At 38.0% G+C, this 27,718-nt stretch overlaps 1 protein-coding gene across 1 annotated transcript in view; it reads left to right on the plus strand.

Annotated features, from left to right (window-relative positions):
- The window catches only part of bckdhb (branched chain keto acid dehydrogenase E1 subunit beta), a 56,340-nt gene that overhangs the window by 24,717 nt on the left and 3,905 nt on the right, over positions 1–27,718 (plus strand). The window contains exons 8-10 of the mRNA XM_061916411.1: positions 325–435; positions 12,940–13,026; positions 21,593–21,745. Coding sequence (XP_061772395.1) covers positions 325–435; positions 12,940–13,026; positions 21,593–21,733 — 339 coding nt within the window. The 3' untranslated portion in view covers positions 21,734–21,745. The remainder of the gene's footprint in view (positions 1–324; positions 436–12,939; positions 13,027–21,592; positions 21,746–27,718) is intronic.

Below are 27,718 nucleotides of genomic sequence, written 5' to 3' on the forward strand. Positions count from 1 at the left end.
AAGTAAAGTAGTGGAAACAATGGCACTCCGTTTTGAAATGCATTTATTTGTTTCCTACTGCACTAGTCTTCATTTACACTGCCTTCCAAACTGAGCAAGAAGGAAAACAATTTGAACACATGGTGAAACTTGTGATCCTTAAAAGAAAAAATATTTGCTTGAATTTCTTTATAGTTTTTGTGTAAGGTCTCTATTCATCTCTAAAAACGAAATTATATATAATAATTGTGTATTTATTATTATTAATGAATGATAATGACTAAAGAAACACAAGGTATCAACAAAGTATATGGTGTTTTGATTTTTTTGTCCTCTTTCAATAAGGTTCACGTGATGAAGGAAGTGGCCACAATGGCTCAGGAGAAACTTGGAGTTTCTTGCGAGATCATCGACCTTCGTACTATCCTGCCATGGGATACTGAAACTATTTGTAAGGTACAGTGGAAGCAAATCTCAGCCATACCATAATACATCCGAAACATTTATAAGACAAAACTGATTTTGGAAAAGTCTAAATGAAAACCAGAATATTGTTTAGTTTATATAACTTTACATTATTTACATTTTTCATTTTATAGGTTAATATTAGGACATATACTTGAAGTGATGATTTAGTTACATTTATCCATCATAATGACTTACAGGCCTCCATGAAACAGAGCAGTGGACTGCTTTTAGTGCCCACTGAGTGAAATTGTTACATAGGCCACTAGATATTTTTTTAAATTTAAAAATTTACAATAAATATGCTTTTAAAGGGAATGAGCGGTAGATAATGGATGGATGGATGCTTTTAAACATGGCGGTCGTGTTATTGGCTTGTATGGCTGCTGGTGAAACTGGACTACTGGTTAAGCAGTTATGCGTGCTCATAGAAAAAAAGAGACTGTAGCTAAATTAAGACTAACCCAGTAAGTTTTCAAGATAAAGATGTTTAATTTTTCTTAGTTGTAAAATTAGTCAGCCTGTTTTCCAGATCAATAGGCTGAGAAAAACAGAACATATGTGTGTCCAGTGGTTTTTTTTTCTACATAGTACCTTAACTTAAATAGAAATGATGAATAGCAACGTTTTTTGTAGGAGGTGTTAGTGGTGTTAAAGTATGCGTGCTATTCCACACTAAAATTCTTTAGATGCACAATTTGAAGCTAAACCTTTTTACTAATCTGGGGTGATTTAAAAAAAAAAAAAAGAAAAAAAAAATAGGTACTGAATAACCCCTGCATTTATTTAGTCTCTTAGCAATTCATGCTGTATTTAGTGAAAACAATCTAATTTTGCCTATTTGCCTATCGTCCACACTAACCAAATTGCTGCTTCTGTCCACATATACTCTTAACTATACAGCAAGTGCCCAGAATTACATTGGTTTTATGAAATTCCTATCATTGAATAGTCTGAGCATATTCAAGAATAATAACTATCTTTGATACAGTATACTTAGTTTGAGATTATTTGGACTGATTTGACACCCAGTACAGCAGTAAAATGACTGTGAATGCTTGAATCTGGAGCTGAATCAGGATGATTTAGGTGGCCTGTTAGCGATTAGACAGACTAACTTCCATCATTCCGGCTTTTGCATTTAAGTGTGTCAGCCAGCATCTGCGTGCTGGCCTACCACAATGATTGTAATATCTTTGGCCTGCTGTCACTTACACTGGAAACAATTAAAGTAAGACAGAATGGCACAGGAAGAAAGTGGAAAGGGATTTAGACCCCATTCCCTCCATTCTTCTTATTGTTGTCTATGTCTGTAGCTACAGCGTTAGCACTGAGCACTTTGGACCAAACCAGGAGTGAAAGAAAGCAAACATATTTGGGAGGCACAGCGACATCAGTCATTCCTGTGTGCGTGTTTGGATTATCATATTGTCTCAAAAAATTTTTTAAATACGCCGGCCGGGATTTTCAATCTCTGTCTCAATATATAACTTCCTTAAATATGCTAATATTCTGAGTACACATTTCACAATTTTAGGAATCTTACAAACCTATTTGTCATTAAATCTTTCTCACTGTTACACCATGTAGTTGAACTGTTTTGGAAAGAGAACTCCACAGTAGCAGTCACCCTATTATCTTACACAGAAAGAACAAATTACCTTAGAACATAATCTGGCATTTTAAGTGAATTTGTGTAATGATGCATGTTTTTGGTTAATCAATAATCTCCATTTAGTTCCTAATGATACTGATGTGATGGAAATTCCCGGTTTATGGTTATAAATACACCCAATAGTATTTTCGGTCTTCCAATTAGAAGATATTTTTTCCACTGAAATGACAAAGCCCTGGCAAGAGTTGTAGGCATGTTGAGATCATTGAGGTCATCCTGTAGGCTTGATAGAACTGTTTGAAAAAAGCACAGTCTGTGAAATCATCAGCACAGGATCCAAGGTGCATGCTACCAGATTTCCTGTTGCCAAGGGATTCTCCAGATCCTCTCACTGATAGCTATAAATGATCTAAACAGGCCAGTTGGGAAAAGATAGCTGTCACATTCAGGGTGTTCTGAATGTTATGTGTAATACATTTTTATTTTTTTTATTTTCTCTTGCTCAATCAGCATATTTTTCTGTTACTTTCTGTTGTTTTTTCTTTTCCAATTCAAGATTTGAAAATGTATCAAAACTATTTGTAATAAGACTGGGAAAAAAACACAGTCAAGTAAATTGCAGTACTGTAATCCCTTGTTAATTGATGGGAATTGGTTCCTAGCCTGATTGTTGTGAATCAATATCTGGTAAGTATGAATGCTTAATTATCAATTAAATAATAATAATATTTCAAATATTATCATAGCTGGAGCCTAAATAAACTGTTAACAGCCTTTAAATATGTTTTTAACATTATGAGAATGCTCTAGATGTGAAATAACATCCACATATTCACATTTACACTCCTTTAATCTAATATAGCAGCGTTTCTCAAAGTGTGGGGCGGGCCCCACCTGTGGGGGATAGAGACATGACAGGTGGGGCGCGAGGAACGGGAGGGAATTTCACTAAAAAAAAATGTTTTATTATTATATTCTTGCGGCGGCAATGACCAAGAAGAACGCGGAGTTGGAATATAATTACAACACTTTATGTACATATTTATATACATATTTATATCATATTTACATATAATATATAACTACAACCTCCATTCACAGACAGAGTCCCACTGCTTTTATGAGCGGTCAAGCGAGTCAAAAGCCAAAAGTTTTTTATTTTTTTTATTTGTGGCGGCCGTAATTCTTTCGTGGCGAGCCGCCACAAATAAATGAATGTGTGGGAAACCCTGACTTGAATATTACTTGATGTTCAATAAATTTGAAAATGTTAAGCTTGGCATTAGCGTTCTGTTGTGGCGATGGGGGCAGGTGGGGCTTGAAAACTCCCCCTTGTCCAAAGTGGGGGATGACAAAAAAAGTTTGAGAACCACTGCAATATAGTAATGCAGCCTGAGGCTGAGCCTATCAGTGGCCACAATACTGAACAGTCAACCCTGATTGGTTTGGTCTCATTTAGTGGACAATACAACTGTATTTGTTGATATTCGTAGTTTATACAACCATGTTTTGGCTTTCAAAATGCTTAATTTAGGGCAAAAATATGTAACATTTGCTAAAAAAAAAACACCCTTCACCCGCCCAAAAAAATCTGTGCTATAGTGAAGCTGTAAACTTCGAAACGCTACGGTATGAGTCAACAAGCTCAAGTACATATGTATAGTGTGACGGCAAGCCAATGGGGGCCAGGAAAGGGAGGGTAAATTGTATCTACTGTAAGTCCAACATGATATGAATGGCCTACTGTGACTTTGCACTCGAGGTGCTGGTTCGCTTTTGCTATGAGGCAGCCAATAAATGGTGCACATATTGTAAAAGTCTATTCTTAAATCTGCGTGACATAATAAGACACTAAGTCGGACAGACATGGCTACGTTGTCTGTGAGTTTAGATGGGTGCCTTCGTTATATTGTAAAAAAAACAAATGTTGAAAATATAAACATACCATTTTATATTACGTTGTTAATTATAAGTTAACCATACATATCCTGCTATTAATTTTTATAATACAAACCTTGTTTCCATATGAGTTGGGAAATTGTGTTAGATATCAGTCATGAAAGAGACTAAGTGGTTATACAACACTGAAACAAGTGCTTGTGTTATCTCTTGCCTTCCCTCTCTCAGTGCTGTAATTTAGTAGGCCCTCAGGTCTACCAAGGTTGGTAGACCTGAGGGCCTACTAAATTAACCATTAACCATTAACCTACTTTTATTAAACACTGAGCACCAATTTAAAGTCTTAAGCCAATAGTCAAATGTTTTTACTATTCTTGTTTATCATACATATCACTAAGGTATGGGCCCTGTCACTGCCAGACAATTTCAGGGTCAGTCGAAGGCAATAATTGTGACACTGGGCTAAACATTCACTTCTTGTTGCTATTTGGTTGACGGTCGAAGAAAAAGGGGGGTGACCCTTAAGGCAGGGAGAGAGAGCCATACAAGCCAAATATTTTAAAAAGTGTTCCTGTGAGAGCCATATAACATTTTTTTTAAGACTGAATACAACTAAATGTGTGGATTTTTAAGTAAGACCAACATATAAGTATAATAAGTATTTTATTCTTTTTAATAACATTGCTATTCTGAAGCTAACCAACAATAAATAAAATACTTTCTTACCATTAATGCGACTTCTTGAACAGGTGCGGTAGGAACAGGATGGATGGATTAAAATGCATGAGAATGTTTTATATTTTGGACGTTATTCTTGACACAGTGATTACCAGTGGAATTATTCATAATTTACCGTGTTAAGCAATGTCAACTAAGATTTATCTGAGAGCCAGTTGCAGTCATCAAAAGAGCCACATCTGGCTCTAGAGCCACAGATTCCCCACTCCTGCCTTAAGGGAAGCAAGGTGCACATTATTTTTGTCATTACCACAGTTTTTAAGTCGATTACGAAAAGTAAAGTTTCCTAATCGTTTTCAATTTAATTCACCCAATGCGTTTTAAAAACTATTTGTAAATACAATAGCGATATTCTGCCAAAGGGGATTCGTATTTAAACTTTAAAGCTGTCTTTTTGATAATACCCAGATTTTGGCAGTCAAATATCCAAAGACAGCAGGAGGTTTTGCAACTCACGGTCATAAATCAACTCATAATAAGCTGCTCCTGAAACTCCATTTGTGTTTGCACTCAAGGGTGTGTGCTTCATATATACAAGAGCATGATTGTGTGTCTGGCTGCATGTTGCAATTGGCTCTGAAAAGCTCCCATCAGCCTATGTGTGCGACTGGGTATATATTCCATGGGAAAGTGACAGTTTTGACCTTAACCTTTGAGGGCATGCCAGGTGAATGACTGCCAACCTTGGTGAGGCCACATTGTGGTGAGTGTGCTGCAACTGAGGACAGACTCCACAAAGGCAGGCTAAATGAATGGTTCGAAGAATCAATGAAAGGAGTAGTCAAGAGGAAAACACAAGGATGAGACAAACCACAGTGCAGAGGAGTGATTTAGATGTAAAAGCAGTAACAACCTGATGTAAAGAAATATGGAGTGTACTGTAGATATAGAATGGATGGTGGGACTATGGCAGGATGAAACTCCATCTTGCTCATTACTTTGGGTGTGTTTCAAAATGGCAGTAAACAAGACATTTCACTGCAGTCTGTGAAACAACTCTGCTATCTTGTCACCAGCCACCAGAGCTGTTGCCCTCCCGAGCTACCGTCACTCATCAACAACAAAAGCAAGGGCAGAGGCTAGAGGAAAATATAGTGTTCCACCTTCAGTCATCATCAGTATAACACATCAGTGCAAATGCATGCAAGAGCAGATGGACAGGAGTAACAATCATTTCAATCCCCTGATAGAGAATTAGGACCATCATTGTGTCATCATATTTATATGGCTGTTGTCGTGACTATTGTTTCTCATCCCTTGCACTGTCACAAAACCCCTCTGTCCTATGTTCTCTCTCTAGATAAACTCTGTCTTTCTACACTTTCTCTCTTATCTCAACCCAAGTGGTCATGACCGACGGTCACCCCACAGAGCCCCTATTTTGTCAAAGTGTTTTTTCCCTAAAGGGAGTTTTCCCTTGCCTCTGTCGCCAAGTGCTTGCTTATGAGAGTAAATGAGTAAATTTGACTTGACTTCAAGTCCCAGCCATTTCTCTCTCTCATTCGTCTTTAGTTTATCTAGTGTCTCTTCTAGTATCATGATATGGTACAAGCAGCTTATTAAGTTTGTATGTTATGTCATCCAGTTTGCCCGGGATCACGCCTACATGAGACTTGCAGAGCTTCTATTTTATGATTTTGTAATGCTTTCCGATCATGTATTTGGTTTGTATATCATTCACTACTGAGTTTGACAAAGTACTCTGTAAAAGTATAGTTTATAACGTTTTTGTAAAAAAATAACCAACATCTTCAACACAGCTGACATTTTGTTTTGGAATATTTGATTTCCGTCACATTACATAGTACAAATACTGACATTTCCTTACTTAATGCATATGATTATTATTGCTCAACCTTTGACTAGATGAAAAAAATACCAGTAGCAAAACTAGTTTGAACACTGTCAAGCAACTGAAAATTGTGATAAATAATACAGTATATCGTGAATGATATATGATTTATTTGATATTGAAAACATGATTAATTTATAAATTCATTCTGTCTTTGATTTTGTCTACAAACATATTTTTCCAAAAACGGGTCTTCTCATATTATCATATATATTAAGGCCCGGCTACAGTTATTGATTATTTATATCAACATTGTATCCAGTAATCTGTTTTTTTTTTTTTGGATTGAGTTATCAAATAACACATTTTGCAGCCTCAATGCGTCTTTTAGGGAAAATAGTTTAAATAAACAAGGATGACTATTATGTTTTTCTTATCTACCATTGAAATTGCTTATTACTCATATTTAACAAAAAATTTAAGTAAAAAGAAAATCAGTGCAGCCTAAATTTAGGTAATAGATAATAAGTAAAGAACCATCCATCCATCCAGTTTGTATCCCTCTCGGGGTCAGAGGAGTCTATCCTAAGTGCACAAGCTAAACAAAAAGACTGATAAAGTATGTTAAATTGAGTTACAATGTCTCTTACAATTTAACACAGACATTTGCAAAGGTTTGGAAGAGTGATTTTTGGCATTAACATACAAACTGTAGATGCTAACATGTCCTCACATGTGTCTGAATAAAACAGTTTGTTATACAAGCCAAAAGTAAAATGGCGAAAGCTACCAAAATAGACATTGACCTTGTTTCTGGTTGTTAGTTAGTCTTAAATACGTAGGATGCTTACTTGTAACGGGCTGCATCATTGATGTAGTGCTATAGTGAAATTCCTGCTCTGTTTGACAGTGCAAACATTTCACCACGATGTCTGTCTTTTTGTGTTTTAAATTAACCTAAACCTTTGACAGCTTCTCTCATCTTTTCTGGGCCCTTTGCTCTCGTTCTCCCTTTGATTGGAGCCATCTCTCCTGGCACTCCGCTGTTTCTGCCATACACACACAGGTCACACAGTGCCGTAAACAGGATTTGACAAATACTGAGGTCAAAAATTGGCGTTCCAAGAGGAGCTTTGAAAGGCTGAAGTCATGTGTATCTCAGCACCATATGAGCAACATAGTTAACAATCCTCTTTTTGAAAATTACTATGCTGAAATGTGTGTGTCTGTTTTCTACCGCTTGTCCCTTTTTGGGGTGGCGGGGGGCCGCTAGAGCCTATCTCAGCTGCATTCGGGCGGTAGGCGTTGTACACCCTGGACATGTCGCCACCCTATGCTCAAGTTTAGCTTATTAAACAATTTTAACATCAATAAGGCATACTTTTAAAACCTTTACAACATTTAATCTCTGACATGGATTTAAATCCAAGACCTTGTGCTTTGAATTTAAAGTACTAATGCTGCACCACAAGAGGCACCAGGAGTTAAAAGGGGAATTCTGTCTTCATATTCTAATCAGTAAGAGAACATGACGTGGCCAGGAATACGTTTGGGGTAAAATTTCTTATAAAATACCCTGTCATTAAACAATTTACATTTGATATCTGCTATTTCACACAAAATAGGACCCCTCACGGACTGCAAAGCCTCATGTTCTTCATTTAGGGTGGGGCGGCACCTGACTGACATGACAATGGTTTTATACCGACAGCATTTCACATCAATTTCATTCAGGTGAAACAAACATTAGTGGTGTCAGTGTACATTGTTACTTTATGTTGACGACACATTTCGGATCGGATTATCCATCTATTCATCAATTTTCTACCGTTTATCCCCTTTGGGGTCGCTGGTGCCTATCTCAGCTACAATTGGGCGGAAGGCGGTGTACACCCTGGACAAGTCGCCACCTCATCGCAGGACCAACACATACAGACAGAAAACATTCACACACTAGGGCCAATTTAGTGTTGCCAATCAACCTATCCCCAGGTGCATGTCTTCGGGATCGGATTATATTTGAAGTAAAAGTAGACTTCATAGCGTTACGTCGCCTGGAGTTGTAGTGAGCTTTGCTTGACAAAAGATCGTACTGTGTATTGAAAGAGGATTATCTACTGTGTATACAGTGCAAACAATGTCCTACACAAATTATTATTTTATTAAATGCATCGAACGAATCATCAGAGCAACAATACCAAAGGAAGCTTTTTTCTAATAGAATTAATCGATGAATCGTTGCAGGCCTATATTTATGTCAAAAAGATAATATATTTTAATACAATATGTGGTTTAATTTGGAAACAGTTAAAAACTTAATCCGTAAATCAGTTTTATTTTCTGACATTTAAATTGACTTAGTACTGACATAGTACTTGTTTTTTATTAGCACTTAATAACTTTTTTTTCAAAGATAAAGAACAATTGTTGTTTTTGTTTTTTTGAGCTTGTCATGAAAAACAATAGAAAAGGGCTGTTTCCAAACCTCTTGACTTGATAGTCCCCAAAATGCTATCTGACATATAAAACCTATATAAAAAAAAAAAACAGGAAGAACAAAAAAATGTTTATTGTTTTTGAACCGTGTTTCTTTTAGGCAGGCCTACACTGAGGGTGTGACAGAGGTCCTCAGGAGAAGCGCGGCAGCTTGATAGCTTGCTCAGTGTTTTATTGTAACTTGCTACATAAGGCTGAGAAAGGCAGATTGATGCATCAATTTTTGTTGATTTGTTTCTGTTGTTGTCCAGCAAGATTTAGTACATCATAACTTGTGTAAACATGGAAAAATAGGATGCACTGTATCGACTTGTAATAGAAGTTATCTCTCCCACACTTTTGAAGAATTACCTTTATGAACAACCAACTGTTTTGCTCTTTGTAAGAAGTGATGTGTTGCTATTGAAATACAAACTCATGTGAATGGTATAATACCATGTAAGAAGAAACGCTGTTGCCAGTATGTGGTCTTGAGTTTTTATTAAAACATTTTATATTTTACTGCCCGAGCCTCCGTCGACACACTGCATTTTTCTCCTTTCAATTCCTCAAACTGCTCGACGTCGTAATATTTTCCCATGGCTTCACATTGATTCAACACTTCTTATATGTCTCAAGTTCCCCTTTTGAAGAAAGTGACAAGTATAGGTTAGGTTGACTTTTGTGAAAAGGGTCAAACCGAAGAATGCGAGTGGATGAGTCTGAAAACCCTAACTGATCTTATGAGTTTAAGGCAACGGTCAAAATTACTACGTAGACAAACCTCATGTCAGTTGTGAAATTGACAGGTTATTTTGTTTGTGACAGCTAACACTTACTTGAAATTACAACTTAAACTAAGATGGCAGTGTCTTGCCTTTTTTCACAAGTTAGATTGTAAATGACAGATTGTAAAATCCATTTGTATACCCCACTACTTTTAGAACGCTTGCTAAATTAGCCAGATAATATACAATTATCTTGGTTGTACCTACAATTTTAGGACATGTCTAAACATTTTTTCCCCACAATATTTAGAAACATTGACACAATCCTTTTTTTATCAGATGACATTTGAAAAATATAAGTTCATGCTACTGTATTTATAATGACATATCTTTCCATTGAGAGAGACCTGTTGAATGGTCATTTAATGCATTTGTCACGACGCTGTCCCCTCTGACCTCATCTTGATCCTTTTTAGCTTGTCACCGTGATTCAGCATGTGATGCGCAATTCTCTGCCAAAGTGTTAAGGGCAGTGTTTTCTGCAAAGTCAATTCTGTAAGAAATCATGACATTGCTTAACTGTTAAAGTGGTCCCAATACGCAAAACCAACTTTTCTCACCTGTTGGTACATGTGATTGTGTATTTGGGATTCACAAAAATCCTGAGCATTTGAAATCGAAACCGCGGAGTCATGGCAGAGATATTTATAAAACAATCTTGCTTTCTTTAAAACATGCTCCAATCAAGCCGTTTGGAATATGAGACTTAAGTGAAGTATTTTGGCTTAGTTACGTCAGCAAATATCGCCATATGCGCCATTTTCATTTAGTCTTAGTCCAGAATTGTCGTGTATAAGTTTCTAATTTTTCTCTATTCTCTTGTGGGGCAGACTGCCCTCTTATATGCACCTGCATCCTTCTGTTTGGCCATTTTTTAAAGAAAAAAACATAGCGCATAGTTATATGTGATGTAGAGACCACAAGAAAGTGTTCTTTATGTGGAAAAAAAATTCAAATATAACTCCTTTAAGATTATTGGTAACCTTTGTCGCTAGTGTACAATGGCAATTAAAAAGAGATGGAGGTTGTTACTGGAGCTGGAACTAATACATAACTGTCACTTTTAGAAAGGTTTGATTTTTTTTTTTTGGTGGTGCACATCGAGCTACTCAGGCGATTTGGTGTGTGAGAAGCGAGCCAGTGTAGTGTATGCTGCTGGTCCCTGGCGCTTGAGATCTATCCCCGTCAATGTGCTCAAAGTTTGCACCTGTAGTTATTGTCTTCCAGTGCTGTTATTACGTTAAACATTCCTGACAAAGACTTTAAGTGACCAACAGACTAAAACTATTTGCCTCAAATGTTTAAATATAGACACAAAAAGAACATCTGGCTGTTAACCACTAATATAGTATAAGGAATTTGTCTTCAATTATTGAGCCGCACAATATTTCCACCCGTAAGAAGAAGAAGAATATCTCTGAACAATGTGAACATCCAGACTTATTTTTGCTACTAAAGGATTCAGGTATTCAGTTTTTGTGGATGCCTGCCATTCCTGTTCCGACTTAAGCAGTTTTTCATATGGTCATAAGTTGTTAAAACAATCTAAAAAGTAACATCTTGAAAAAGAGAATTTATTTTTTTTAAGTTGGGAACGGCAAAGCTTTTGTCTGGACCAGTGACAAGAGGATTAGATTATAGTATAGTGTGCGTGCGTGCATGCGTGGGTGGATTAGATTATAGTACAGTGTTGTTGCTTTTGTGGGGCTTTTTTGTTTTTGTTTTTTGCTGTGGTAGATAACGGGTGGAGCTGAAGCATCGTCCTGCAGTAATGTTGGGTTATAGGAAACCAAAATGCTGTGTATAGAATGCTGAGGCCTCTAATAACAATGATTGTCCCATCGGCCCTATGCACCAGCCTAAATAGGCCCTTGACTCATAGTCTTTTATAATGTCCCCTTTACTCATATACAAAGCAATACAGTCAAACAGTCAAAATTAAGATGCCTACAGGAGGAAGCTAGAGACTAAACTCCAGCAGAACAACACTCGTGATGTGTGGAAAGGCATGAAAGCCATCACAGGCTTCACTAACAAAGCCAAACTGCTGGATGGGGGTGTAGACAGAGCCAACAAGCTGAATGTGTTCTTCAATAGATTTAGCAATGCACCCCTTACTGGCCCACCCCCCACTTCTCCTGTCCTCACACCTCCCCTGAACATCTCTACACAAACTCCTTCTCTGTTACCTGCCACTCCCCATACAGCAATATATCATACCCGTCTATTACCTGACACCTTCTATGTCAGCTACTTCTCTCTGTTTTTGTCTAGATTCTTTTTTCTGTTGTATCTACTCTCTATTTTATGCTGCGGTGTCACATATACTGTAATATTGTACATGGTAATTGGTATATATTGTATATATGTTATAGACATGATATATCTGTATATATAATATACTGTACACATATTAAGTATATATTGTATATATTCGCATATTTTATATCTCATATTGCTATATTTAGTTTATTTATCCCTGCATTGTCCTTTCCATCCTTACACTTTCCATCATTGTAACTGAGCTACTGTGTTGAACAATTTCCCTTGTGGATCATTAAAGTTTGTCTAAGTCTAAATCTAACAGCTTCAGGTTGGCTAGCTGTTGTAGCATAACTTAGTATGCAACTTGTCCTCAACTCCAAACATCCATTTATAGCACTGGTGGTATCACATAATGTGTTGGTGTAAACAGGCAAACAGCAATTAAAGAACCTCTGTGCAAGTAATACTAGTAGTAGTAGTAGTAGCAAAAGTAGTACGTGTAGTCATAGTAGTAGTGGTAGTAGTTGTATTATTGGTATTAAGACAAAAAGTTGATTGCAATGTAGCAAAGTTAACATCTGAAAAGGTTTGGATGTAGTACCTCACAAAACTGAGTACAACTTTCACATCTCTGTTCGCCAATATTTCATGATTTGTTTTTATATATGACTACACTGAAGAAATGGTACTTTGATACACATAGTGTATACAGTGTATATATACTGTATGTGTGATACAATGTAGTGATGTGCTGTCTGTCTAGTTGAAGCAGAAGACAAAATAAATTGGTGATATATATTTTGAGGGACAGCTGTGTAATGAGGATGTTTAATTTTCATTTTGATATGTCAATTAGCCTCACATGGTTTCTGTGCTGAAGCATTTTAGAGAACAATTCAGTAACCTACATATTTGTCTTGCAGTCTGTGGTGAAAACTGGACGTTTGCTCATTAGTCACGAGGCCCCTATAACTGGAGGCTTTGCTGCTGAAATCAGCTCTACAGTGCAGGTGAGTGTTAAGTATATAATGTATTTGACAATTTTTGTGGGTGAGGGAGGAGAATTGGAAATTTTCACGAGTAGAAGATGGGTTTCTCGTTTCAAATAAAGCTGAATAGCCCATTACGGTATGGTATGCCTCTGAGCATACCAGGTTTTGTGCAACCTCATTACATCTGCACACCACACCACATGTGGTATTCAGATTGTTCTCTTCTATAAACCATTGGACATTTATTACCTTTAGAAAGTCAAAAATAACATATTTTTTGGCCTCCTCCTAATTGTGAAATGCTTTCCAATCGGGTCATTTTTAGGGAGTGCTTGGTAGGAAAACACTGATAAGGCATAAAAGATAGTTAACTGCAGAAAGCCAGTGGCTACTCCCTAAAATCCTCAATTCACAAAGAAAAAACAAAAACCCCTACCAAAATGTTCTGGACCACAATATTTTAAATTTTTTATTTTTGCAAATGCAGTTCAAAAAGCCAAATTGCATACCTTGGTTGTCATGACAATGCACACTATAGTGCAATGTAATACAAATAAATTAGCAGCCCACTTAAAAGCAAGCCATCAATAGAAAAACTATGCAGGATTTAGCAATTAATAGAAACAGTACTGTTCAATTAAATGCTCTGTTTTTGTAATACCTTTTAATGACCAGCAGCCAAGTATTAGTGCTAGTTTAATTTAGTTTGGGCAGCAGGGGCTCAGGATCTTTCTTTGTGGAGTTTGCATGTTTTCCCCGTGAGTGCGTGGGTTCCCTTCGGGTACTCCAGTTTTCTCCCAACTCCAAAGACATGCACCTAGGGATAGGTTGATTGGCAACACTAAATTGGCCCTAGTGTGTGAATGTGAGTGTGAATGTTGTCTGTCTCTCTGTGTTGGCCCTGCGATGAGGTGGTGACTTGTCCAAGGTGTACGCCACCTTCCGCCCGAATGCAGCTGAGATAGGCTCCAGCACCCCCGCGACCCCGAACGGGACAAGCAGTAGAAAATGTATGGATGGATGGATTATTTAGTTTGCAAGCCACTTCCTGATTTTAGAAGGCTGACAAACACTTGAGATGTTTCATTATTAATATTATTATGTGGGGTGGACAGTTGCTTTGAAAACATCCATCCATCCATCTTCTTCCGCTTATCCGAGGTCGGGTCGCGGGGGCAACAGCCTAAGCAGGGAAACCCAGACTTCCCTCTCCCCAGCCACTTCGTCTAGCTCTTCTCGGGGGATCCCGAGGCGTTCCCAGGCCAGCCGGGAGACATAGTCTTCCCAACGTGTCCCGGGTCTTCCCCGTAGCCTCCTACCGGTTGGGCGTGCCCTAAACACCTTCCTAGGGAGGCGTTCGGGTGCCCAGATGCCCGAACCACCTCATTTGGCTCCTCTCGATGTGAAGGAGCAGCGGCTTTACTTTGGGTTCCTCCCGGATGGCAAAGCTTCTCACCCTATCTCTAAGGGAGAGCCCCGCCACACGGCGTAGGAAACTCATTTCGGCCGCTTGTACCCGTGATTTTATCCTTTCGGTCATGACCCAAAGCTCATGAGCATAGGTGAGGATGGGAACGTAGATTGGCCGGTAAATTGAGAGTTTTGCCTTCCGGCTCAGCTCCTTCTTCACCACAACGGATCGGTACAACGTCCGCATTACTGAAGACGCCGCACCGATCCGCCTGTCGATCTCACGATCCACTCTTCCCTCACTCGTGAACAAGACTCCTAGGTACTTGAACTCCTCCACTTGGGGCAGGGTCTCCTCCCCAACCCGGAGATGGCATTCCACCCTTTTCCGGGCGAAAAGCATGGACTCGGTCTTGGAGGTGCTGATTCTCATTCCGGTTGCTTCACACTCGGCTGCGAACCGATCCAGCGAGAGCTGAAGATCCCGGTCAGATGAAGCCATCAGGACCACATCATCTTTGAAAACATTGTAATTCAAATTCTAATAAATTTGTGTATTAGTCTTTACATGTAAAGAAATTGACAAATAAAGCTGATTTGACTTGACTTTATCCAAATTCTCATCAAAATGTATTGTGTTTTTACCTTATTCTTGCACCACTCTTAGATAGATAGATAGATAGTACTTTATTGATTCTTTCAGGAGAGTTCCTTCAGGAAAATTAAAAAAAAATTATTGTACAAAAAGAGGGAGTTTTATTGTAATGCTGCCATTTTTATTTTCTATTTCATGTTTTACTGTGTCAAAATAATGGTCAAAAAGTATATCAATACACACTGTGTGATTTAGAGAAATAGTGCAACATGACAGGCCCTGCGATGAGGTGGCGACTTGTCCAGGGTGTACCCTGCCTTCCGCCCGATTGTAGCTGAGATAGGCGCCAGCGCCCCCCGCCACCCCGAAAGGGAATAAGCGGTAGAAAATGGATGGATGGATGGACATTAGTAATTTTAATAATGATGACAATGTCTGGATTTACATGCAACTGACAGTGACTGTTGTAATTTATTTTCATGTTTTTATACTGCTGTTGCCCCCTGTATGGTTAATTTTACCAGAGTGCAGTCATTTGACCAAGGTACATGAAATATTTGTTTTTGACAACAATAAGTCCATCATCCTAATTCCATCCATGTCTTCTCTGATAGCTTCGTCAGCATTTCATGGGCTTATTGTTTCATTCACTGATGAGACTGAACAGTTAGTATCACTTTCTCAGTCCTTAAAAGTTACTATACTGTTAGAATCACTTCTGTTAATAGGTGATTTCCTTTTCAATGTCTTTGAATGTCATTTCCCAGTTATTGTCACTCAATGTCCTTTCCCTTTTAGTGGAGGCTTGGATAGCCATCCTTCCAATTTTATGTAGCCGTGTTTTAACTTTGTGAACTCGTGATGTAAGTTGTTTTTGCATTCACTGGTTATATTAGATCCGCAGCTTTCACATAGCCTTAGGACATTTGGAGAGAACACTGTTGATTTTCAGTTTTCTTTTGTTTTTTAAAGATAATGAAGCATGACTTATATGGCTCTGTTGCATGGAATTAATGTTAAGATGTTCTTCAAAGAGATTTTGCTGTGTGCTGAAGTACTTTCCTATAAACCAAATGACCTGAATGAAACCGCCTTAAAGGGGACCTATTATGATTGTCCTTTTTTCGAACTTATAACGGTTGTTACAATGTTGGATACTCATGTTAAACAATGCCAAAGCATAAAATCATAAAGTTCATGAATTTGGGAATGAGCTTGCACACAGTTTCTGATGCCTCTGTCCAAGGGGTTTTGTGATTTAAGTGAGTACATTTTATTTCTTCAGCACTTCTAGCAGAGAGAGCTCACAAAGTGCTTCACATTGTTAAAATAAAAATGGGCATATGGCATGATCAAACTACAAAGATATTTGAAATAAAATGAAAACAAATATGATAAAAAAAGAATAAGAAGTAATGATTACATATACCATAATAAAACATTATAATGGAATATTACAGCAAGGTAGATATACTTGTTTGAATATGATGTAAATCTATCATCCGTAAGGAGAGGATCTATTTATGAGACCAGCTGAGAGTGTCAACTGTCGGACCATGACAGTTGACTGTCTTAATAGCACATCAAGCAGTCTTGCTTTTTTAACCTGCTCAATAGGTATATCTGACATTGAAAGATGAAGCTTAGGGTCATCAATAAGCCTATGCCTGGATCCAATAAGAATGCTTTTTGTTGCAATATTCACGTTTACTATCTTTTACCCAGTTTGACCCACATATCTGACTGTTCAGTGTTTCAATGTTTTTTTAACAGCTATATACGGAATGATAAGTCCTCCCTACCATCGACGCGTTCACCCAGTCTGTTCTTAAAAGAACAGACTGCCTCATGCTATCCATCCCATGACCATCTTCAGAGCAGAGTACAAATAAGCCTGTGTTCCAAATGTAAAGATAAAACATTTTATTTTCTACGATACAGGATATATAGAATATAAAGTGTGAATGTTGAGATACTTTATGCCATGAGATTGTCATGGCATTGTTTTAGCATTATAAGTTGCAGAACATTACCTGAGTTGTTCAGTGGGTTGGGTTTATGGCACCATGAGTTAGGTTGGCTGTCATGCTTTATCATTTATTTTATCATTTGGAGAGGTACAAATACAAGCTTGGCAAGAACTGTCATTTTACCACCAAACATCAGTTGTTTCTAGTATTAGCATCAATCGTAATAAAGGCTTTCATGTGGCCAGCCATAAATTAATCTAGACAAGGCTGCTAGTTAGTTTGTAGGTATGTTTGAGATGCGTAAAGTTTTAGGCATGGTAGCTCAATGTAAAAGTTATTTCTCGGAAATTTTTATTCAGTTGAACCCCTAAACTTTCCTCAAAGGAAATGTATACAAAACAAATCAGGACAAAGGTAGTTTTTGGTTGGTTAATCATTTGTAGGTGTTTTCCGCAAATGAGTCATAGTTGAATATTTTGGACTGACAACCTCCGAGGATGGCAACAGTTGTAGCTGAAACCATCAGGTATTGAAAAAAATCACACAGGTTTGGCTGTTATAATTTCCTAGTATTACATATAATACCGCTTGCACAGCTAATTTTATCCTTAATCCTACATAAGTAAAATCTCAGCATTCTAGCTATCCCTCACTGAATTATTTTAAGTGCTGTGGATACAAGCTTTTGCAACTACCATATTAAAATATTTGTTTTCGAACGTTTAAGTATAACACATATAATAATGTACTTCCCAAAATATAAATACTGATTTAATGTAATTTGAGACTTGTGGCCTTACTCCTGTCTAGCTGTGGTGGCGGGCAGTCAAAATGCTGTACTTTGCTTCCACATGCAATGATGTTTTTAGAGGTGATTACAGATGCCATCCTGACAAACAGGACAAACTCCCTGTTAGTGTCTGACTGCTTGAATGTTGTGGCGCATGGACTTGTTTCTGAGGTCCTATTCCTTTTTATATCACTCATCGATTCCTTTGTCCCTCAATTCCTGAATAACAAATTTTTCACTGCCTATTAAGATGGCAATTTATTGTTAAATAATTTATCTTAATTAATGATGAATTATGTTGACCTTAAAAGGCAGAAGTGTGGTGTTGTTGTAAGAGTATGGCATCCATGTCGGGGATGGCATCCTGCTCAGTCTTTGCAATTACAAACCGCGTTTCCATATAAGTTGGGAAATTGTGTTAGATGTAAATATAAACGGAATACAATTATTTGCAAATTATTTTCAACCCATATTCAGTTGAATATGCTACAAAGACAACATATTGATGTTCAAACTGATAACAAATTTTTTTTTGCAAATGATCATTAACTTTAGAATTTGGTGTCTCCACTGGACTACAGTTTTGCTGCCTTATGGTTTAGTTCAAGCGCCAATGAACCATTTACAATGACAAGCAGGGGGCCAAACCCTCTTGAAGTGTTCCCTTTTATTTAGTTCGAAGTAAAAAAAAAACTCAACCTTTGAGTGGGGCTGAGGAGAAAGAGGAGTGACTTCAAAGTGGGACTAATAAATTCAAAGGTGATGTTTTCCCCCAATGGTGTGGAGTAGGGCAAAGGCTGATGGTGTGAAGTTAAGGTTGAAAGGGAACACAACAATCTCAATCAATCAATCAATGTTTACTTATATAGCCCTAAATCACTAGTGTCTCAAAGGGCTGCACAAACCACCACGACATCCTCGGTAGGCCCACATAAGGGCAAGGAAAACTCACACCCAGTGGGACATCGGTGACAATAATGACTATGAGAACCCTAGAGAGGAGGAAAGCAATGGATGTCGAGCGGATCTGATCAAATTATTACTCTTTTGGAAACTTGGCAATTGTTTTGTGATATTTGGAAAAGTTTTCGGTTTTAATGACTGGGGATTGATTTAATGCTTCCATCATGTCGTAAACAAGCTGCAAAAGCCAGTACAACTTAACTGTGAGTATTACGATTTGCTCAAGTTACAGGTAAACCCCAAACTCTGACCAAGAAAAAGAATGCCTTAATTGAGAGAGTGTTTTCTGACCAAAAGATTGAAACACGTTATGTAAAAGATATATCTATACATATTTACCACTTTCATGAGTAATATTCTCATTTTTATGGCAGTTGTGAGGTAATACTGCACAATCTTCTGACCAGTTCTACAAACCCCATTTTCATATGAGTTGGGAAATGGTGTTAGATGTAAATATAAACGGAATACAATGATTTGCAAATTATTTTCAACCCATATTCAGTTGAATATGCTACAAAGACAACATATTGATGTTCAAACTGATAAAAAATTTTTTTTTGCAAATGATCATTAACTTTAGAATTTGGTGTCAGAAACACGTGACAAAGAAGTTGGGAAAGGTAGCAATACATACTGATAAAGTTGAGGAATGCTCATCAAACACTTATTTGGAACGTCCCACAGGTGTGCAGGCTAATTGGGGACAGGTATGTGCTATGATTGGGTATAAAAACAGCTTCCCAAAAAATGCTCAGTCTTTCACAAGAAAGGATTGGGCGAGGTACACCCCTTTGTCCACAACTGCGTGAGCAAATAGTCAAACAGTTTAAGAACGTTTCTCAAAGTGCAATTGCAAGAAATTTAGGGTTTCAACATCTACGGTTTATAATATCATAAAAAGGTTCAGAGATTCTGGAGAAATTACTCCACGTAAGCGGCATGGCCGGAAACCAACATTGAATGACCGTGACCTTCGATCCCTCTGACAGCACTGTATCAGAAACCGACATCAATCTTTAAAGAATATCACCACATGGGCTCAGGAACACTTCAGAAAACCACTGTCACTAAATACAATTCGTCGCTACATCTGTAAGTGCAAGTTAAAGCTCTACTATGCAAAGCGAAATCCATTTATCAACAACATCCAGAAACGCTGCCGGCTTCTCTGGGCCCGAGATGATCATCTAAGACGGACTGATGTAAAGTGGAAAAGTGTTCTGTTGTCTGACGAGTCCACATTTCAAATTGTTTTTGGAAATATTCGATATTGTGTCTTCCGGACAAAAGGGGAAGCAAACCATTCAGACTGTTATCGATGCAAAGTTCAAAAGCCAGCTTCTGTGATGGTATAGGGGTGCATTAGTGCCCAAGGCATGGGTAACTTACACATCTGTGAAGGCACTATAAATGCTGAAAGGTTCATACAGGTTTTGCTGCCATCCAAGCGCTGTGTTTTTCATGGACGCCCCTGTTATTTCAGCAAGATAATGCAGTACGTGTTACAACAGGGTGGCTTCATAAAAAAAAGAGTGCTGGTACTTTCCTGGCCCGCCTGCAGTCCAGACTTGTCTCCCATCGAAAATGTGTGGCGCATTATGAATCGTAAAATACGACAGCGGAGACCCCGGACTGTTGAACGACTAAAGCTCTACATAAAACAAGAATGGGAAAGAATTCCACTTTCAAAGCTTCAACAATTAGTTTCCTCAGTTCCCAAACGTTTATTGAGTGTTGTTAAAAGAAAAGGTGTTGTAATACAGTGGTGAACATGCCCTTTCCCAACTACTTTGGCACATGTTGCAGCCATGAAATTCTTAGTTGATTTATTAGTTCCCAAAAAAAAATAAAGTTTGAGTTTGAACATCAAATATATTGTCTTTGTAGTGCATTCAATTGAATATGGGTTGAAAAGGATTTGCAAATCATTGTATTCCGTTTATATTTATATCTAACACAATTTACCAACTCATATGGAAACAGGGTTTGTACATTCCTGCTCAACTTTATGTTTCCCGCATGTTACTCTACTAAAGTAAATGGTTTGGAAACTTCTATATTTTAGACCTCTCAAAATTCGTAGGGTTTCTAAATAAATCCTTGTAATTCAGCATTCAGTTATTCTACATAGACATCAACTTCGGCTTTATTTAACAGTTTCACATTCAGTTAAATCTTTTGAGTTCTTTACATGAAGGGACTGTCAAGTTACCCACTCAATAAAGTGGTGTTGATCGCAAAACTAGCAGGAAGAAGAACCCTTGAGGTCACCCTCACTTTGGTATTTTAGGACAGGACTTAACTGAGCAGCCAACAATATAGTAAGCTCACAAACAAGTGAAATCTGTTGTTTCATACACAACTAATTTGTATTCATTATTCATATTAGATACATCAGAGACAGTCTTTGGTTTTAACTGTCATCATCAAATATTGCAAATCTCATGGATGTATAAATTTAACAATTTTAGTCCCAGGACTGACCTGAGAGATACATTTAATTACTCTAATGTGTGATCTGCTTGGCTCGCATATTGCTTCCTGTTTGTTATGTAGCTTTTTACCCAGTTCAGAACCAGACCCATAAAGCAATATTGTTCTATTTTGTTGATAAGGATATTGTGATTAATTATATTGAATGCTTTTCATCAATGCCTAATTACAAAACAATATTAAGATGATTTATTTCTAAATGTTGTTTGTAGTAGCTCCTGCACTTCAATGAGGTGGGCAAATGTCTCATCATTTATGCCTCGAAGCTCAGTGAAGATTATGTTTTTATTTTTCATGTCACCTTGGGTTGTCAACAATAATATCTATCCTGACTTGCTTCTTTTTAAATGTGTTTTTTAGGAGGAGTGTTTTCTCAACTTGGAGGCTCCCATTACTAGAGTGTGTGGTTACGACACTCCATTCCCACATATTTTTGAACCCTTCTACATCCCAGACAAGTGGAAGTGCTTTGAAGCAATCAAGAAGATGATTAACTTCTAAAATTGGAGTCAGGTAAGAACAACACAGAACCTGCTTTTAAACATATTATACTTTCCTGAACAAAATCTAAAAACAGGGTGGAATGGAGAAAAGGCATTTAGATTTTGTGCTGCTGAATTAGTCCCTTTTCCACTAAAAAAATCAGGAACGGTAGATTTCTGTGGACATGTGTGGTTTGAGTTTACACTGCATTTCACAGTTAACAGGGAACTTCACATTTTTGGGAATTTTACCTATCGTTCACAATCATTATGAGAGACAAGAAGACAAAAGTCCTTTTGTTTTTTTTTTGCTTTCAAACTTATACAAATCTGCTCGTTTTAAGTGGCTAGCAATGCAGCCAATGGGAGCAATCACTCTCACTCTTCTTTCGCTCTCACTTCTATGAGAAGCAGCATATTTAGCTTCAAAAGTACACGGTTGCATATCCTCGATGTGTCCAAAAAATGTATGTTACCAAAGTAGGAACACACATGTTGCCAGAAGTCAAACGTGCGCTGCTATGGAAACTGAAATCAATGCACGAAAGAATGTTTGTTATGAACGTGCCTGATACTACATTTTATATAGATGTGCTGTGTGTATATAAAACTGCTGGAGGGTTTTTAAATTGTTTAGAGGGCTTTGAAGGTTACAACAGTGGCTCTCTTTAGCCCCATCTTTCAAGCTTTTTTATCATATTTAAAATTGTAAAAAAAAGACATGTTCGTGTCTCTCATGATTGTGAACGATAGGCAAAATCATAAACAAAATGCAGTTCCTCTATAAGGGGTATCTTTTTTTTTTTAAATCAGGCTGACAATGTACACTGAATGCTTGGTACACACAGTACTGTATATTTACATTGATGTTGTATAAGTAAACAGACAATACCAGGTCAGATTTATTTTAATAAAGTATCATTTATTACAATAAAGAGCAATAAGATACAAAACAAGAGAGAAAGTGTGCCAGATTTAACATAAAAAGTAAATATTGAATTCATAAAGGGCAGGCAAGTACTATAGATCTATTTCAGTTGTATATAACAATGCATAAATGATGAATGTTAATGTTTATTTTACGGTGACATAATTAATTCATCAGATATAGCACTGACCCGTTTTTTCAGCATTCAGTTCCTTCGGGTTGAGGCTAATAACTATACAAATGCTGTGTCACTGACTACTTTTACAGCATGTAACAAAGTAAATGATGAATATTTTATGTGATTGACCTTTGTTGTACTTGTTTACCGCCTCCTCTGTTTCACATTTACCTTAAACGAGGTCGTCTTGTCCCTGTGAGCAACTGGAGATGCCGCTTCTCAGTTCGATTAAATTCTGAATATTCTTCTGTAAATATGTTTAAAAAAATTAGTCCACTTTTCATAGCTTTGCAAACCAAAATCAAGCATGTACAAATTAATGAACAGTATTAAACTAGAAGCTATTTTAAACAACCACGGCAAAGTAAAAACGCTTTAAGCTCATTCCACTAATCAGCGTTCTTCGGCACACAGAAGTTACTGCAACTTGAAAGTTCCTATTGTTCTTCTTTTTCTCCATTATCAAGTATATTGTAATAAAAATACACATTAAATAATGTCCAGTAAATATGTACCTGCATACAGTAATTCCAGTTGAAATTTGGAATACGTTTTAGATATTACCCACCTATGCGGCTTCCGAAAGCACAGCTTGTCCATCAAAGGTTTCTGAGGAACTTTCAAAAGTCCACCCAGTAACTCCGAACTAAGAGACTAAGTGTTACGTTCACACTGCAGGGTTGGATGTCCAATTAAAATTCTTTTGTCAAATCAGATCTCTTTAGTGGCCGTTCACATTACAAAAAAAATATAGATTTCTAATGTGACGTTGCACACACTGCACTGTTTACGGAAGTAAAAATGGTTTCAGCTGTAGTTGGTCTCAGCAATGGCCCATTTGTCAAAATTTTCTGAACAACTAATTGCGCGTAGAAGATTAAGAAAGAAGAGGACAAATATTTTGGCTCTCGCAGTTTTACGGGATAATTTGCTTAAATGTCTGCTAGAATAGTGTGTCTGTGGGAGTTGGAGACTGGAGTGGTGGAAGTTTCACGTGGGTTTCCTAAAAATTGTATTTTCACCTGTTTTTTGCGGTTTTTAATCATTTGAAGTTATAAATATTTTGGCAAACAATTATAACTCTTATTGCTTACATCGGGAGCGCTCACATTGAGGACGCAACGGATATATATCCAATGCATTTCTACATATGAAAGAGACCTGAACAAATCTGATACAGTTCGCACGTGGACAAAGAAGTCAGAATTGACCTGCAGTGTAAACAAAGCCTATACTGGTGCCTGGTTTAACTTTATTTACCCAAGTAGTTTTTGTGGAAACGCATAAGGGTATTTCATTTAACAGTTCCTGTAAAGGTATCTGCAATGGAAAAGGGCCCATTATTAACAGGTTTTAACTATGAAATCCAAATACTCAAAATTAAAGCCTGGTTTTAATGTAATTTTCATCAGGTTTTCATGCATGGCCTGATTTGAGCATGCCCTGAGATAGTGATTTAAAATGTTATAACGTCCTGAGTGTTATAGAAGTGCAAGCCAAGTAGTAGACCCCCAAAAGTGTCACCTGCGCTAAGACGGCAGATCTGATAGCCTTGTCAGTAAAGAAACACAAACTAAAGCTCAGTCCCGAACTTAAATTTTGCCAGTAATATAAATAAAGCACCAGTATCTCACCTTGTATTTTCTTTTTGTTAAAGGAATAGTAGTCTTATAGACATAAAAGTTGGAGATGTCTGGTATTGGTTGTTCAATCAATCAATGAAAGTTTACTTATATAGCCCTTAATCAGAAATGTCTCAAAGGGCCGCACAAGCCACAACGGCATCCTCGGCTCAAATCCCACATCAGAGCAAGACAAAACCGGTGCAATGGATGCCAAAATGATTGGGTTAATTATATAAGAGTTCAGTCCATAGTGGGGCAAGCAGGGGATCCTCTTGCATACAAGTTGGGGCACCGAGACGTAACTGACTGATGCATAAGGAGTGGTTCACCCTGGGTCCCGACTTCATAATGTAAAACACCAGTCCATTGGGAGGGAAGAAGGGGATAATCTTAAATGGAGACAAGTCCGCAGCACAGAGACGTCACCAACTGATGCACGGAGGAGTGGTCCACCCTGGGTCCCGACTCGCGCATCCTCCATAGGGGCTGATCCGTGGTTACCTGATAACCTCTCCACGTAGGAGAGAAAGGCAGAGCAGAAAAGAGAGATGGCAGACCCAATTGATCTAAAAAGGGGTCTATTTAAAGGCCAGAGTATAGAAATTAGTTTTCAGATGGGACTTAAATGCTTCTACTGAGGTAGCATCTCTGTTAGCGGTATGTCATTCCAGAGTACTGGAACCCAAATAGAAAACACTCTAATCACTAAGAAGCCGGATTTCTTTGAAAGCAAATTTCTGGCTGGGACATATGGTACAATATAGCAAGATAGGGGGGAGCTAGACCATTTAGAATTTTATACGTAAGTAGGAAAGCCTTAAAGTCACATCTTAAGTGCACAGGAAGCCAGTGCAGCTGAGGCTGTTTAGGCGTAATATGATCAAATGTTCTTGTTCTTGTCAAAAGTCTAGCAACCGCATTTTGTACCAACTGTGATCCTTTAATGCTAGACATAGGGAAACCCAAATTAAGACCTTACAGTAATCAAGACGAGACGTAACGAACGCATAAATAATGATCTCAGCGTTGGTGGTGGACAAAATGGGACAAAGGCTGTTGCAGTAACACTCTTAATGTGTGACTCAAATGAGAGGGTTGTGTCAAAGATAATACCGAGTTTCCTTACCAATCAGAATCAGAAATACTTTATTAATCAAGTTGCTTTGTGTAATTTTTTTATCGTCAAATGTTAAAGTGTTATTATTAAATAAGAGCCGATGTTTAGCAGGACCGGAAATTATCATTTCCGTTTTCTTAGCATTACAATGCTATAAGTTTCTGGACATCCATTGTTTGATGTAATTTAGACACGCCTCCAGGTGATTACAATCTGGCTTGTTGGTCAGCTTTAGGGGCATGTAGCATAATCGTGAAAGCTATCACAGTATTTGCGTATGATGTCACCTCGCGGCAGTATTTAGATGCTGAAGATTGCAGGGCCAAGAACCGAACCCCGTGGAACACTGCATGTTACCTTGACATACTCCGAGGTCACATTGTTATGGGAAACGCACTGCATCCTGTTAGTAAGATAGGAGTTAAACCAAGAGAAGGCTAATTTGACACACCAATACGTGTTTTGATACATTCTAACGGAATATTATGATAGATGGTATCAAAAGCAGCGCGAAGATCAAGTAGCAGCAACATGTATGACACATCACCATCCATAGTTAGCAATAGATCATTAGTGTGATTTGTCCTGAAACCCGACTGAAAGGGTTCACAGAGATTATTAGACGCCAAGTATTCATTTAGCTGCTCTGTAACAATTTTTTGTAGGATTTTCGAGATAAAGGGAAGGTGGGACACCGGCCGGTAGTTTTCCGTGAGGTCAGGATCGAGGTTAGGTCTTTTGAGCAGAGGATGAATAACCACTTTTTTGACTGCTCTGGCAACAGTACCAGAGGAAAGTGATACGTTAATAATATTTACCACTGATGTTCCTAATAATACAAACAGCTCCTTGATAAGTTTTCCAGGAAGTTGGTCAAGTAAAGATGTTTGTTTCTCCCCATTTACAAGTGGCAGGAGTTCCTCTAACATTGTTTCTTCAAAAAGAGAAGGATTCTTTTAGAGAGCAATATTCGTTGTGTATTCATTTGTATCTGCGTTAATAGAACACAGTTGTAGCTGGGTTGCGTTATATCTGATCTCCTTTCTAACGAGTCAAATTTTCTTAGTAAATAATTTCATAAAGTCCTCAGCCGAGTGGGTGGAGCTACTGGGAGGAGTACCTTGTTGGGTTAGCAATGCTACTGCATTGAACAATAATTTAGGATCGTTTTTTTATTGAGGCAGATGAGATTGGAGCAGTAATTGGTTTCAGCTAAGGTAGGCGCATGTTTAAGAGTTACTGAACTATCACTCCATGCTTGATGGAAAACCTCAAGTTTAGTCGCAAGCCATTTGCGTTCCAGCTTTCTACATGATAGTTTAAGAGCTCTGGTTTCTTCTGTGAACCAGGGGGTACGCCTTTTAAAAAGTTAAAGTACCGTGGCAAAATTATTCTCTGCATTTGACCCATCACCCTTGATCACCCCCTGAGAGGTGAGGGGAGCAGTGAGCAGCAGCCGTGCTCGGAAATTATTTTTAATGATTTAACCCCCAATTCCAACCCTAGATGCTGACTGCCAAGCAGGGAGGAAATGGGTCCCATTTTTATAGTCTTTGGTATGACTCACAACATACCGACCTCAGGGTGTACACTCTAACCACTAGGCCACTGAGTAGGCCCTTAGGGTCCTTTTTTAGCTTTAGCGGTGCTATAGTACCGCAGGTTATCGTAAAAGTTGTTAGTGAGATTATAGATAGAGCCCACTTAATTAGTGAATGGTGCTATTACCGAAGGCAGTAAGCCAGCAAGAGTCGTAGTCGTGATACCATTAATGTTGCGGCTGCTAACGCATTGGTTATAAGTAGCTTGTTGACAATGAGTCAGAACTTCAAATTGTATAAGGTAGGATTGGACACTACTTTAGTGTACAAGAGTAACATAACTTGGTCTAGTGCTATCATATTACCGATGCAATGCATGGGTTCATTTATTATTTGTGTAAGACCACAGCTTGTATTATAGTCTGGAGCGCCACACATGGAGGATCTGACAGGGTATTCATATGGATATTAAAATCCCCCATTATACTGTAATTATATTATCTGTGTGCGTCACTAGATCAGCGACAAACTCTGAAAATTCACTGATAAAGTCCGAATAGGGCACGGGGGGGCGATAGATAACAGCCAGATGGAGAGGTAGCGGTGTGACAGACC

Source organism: Nerophis ophidion, linkage group LG11 (assembly GCF_033978795.1).
Source record: "Nerophis ophidion isolate RoL-2023_Sa linkage group LG11, RoL_Noph_v1.0, whole genome shotgun sequence".
Taxonomy (NCBI): Eukaryota; Metazoa; Chordata; class Actinopteri; order Syngnathiformes; family Syngnathidae; genus Nerophis; species Nerophis ophidion.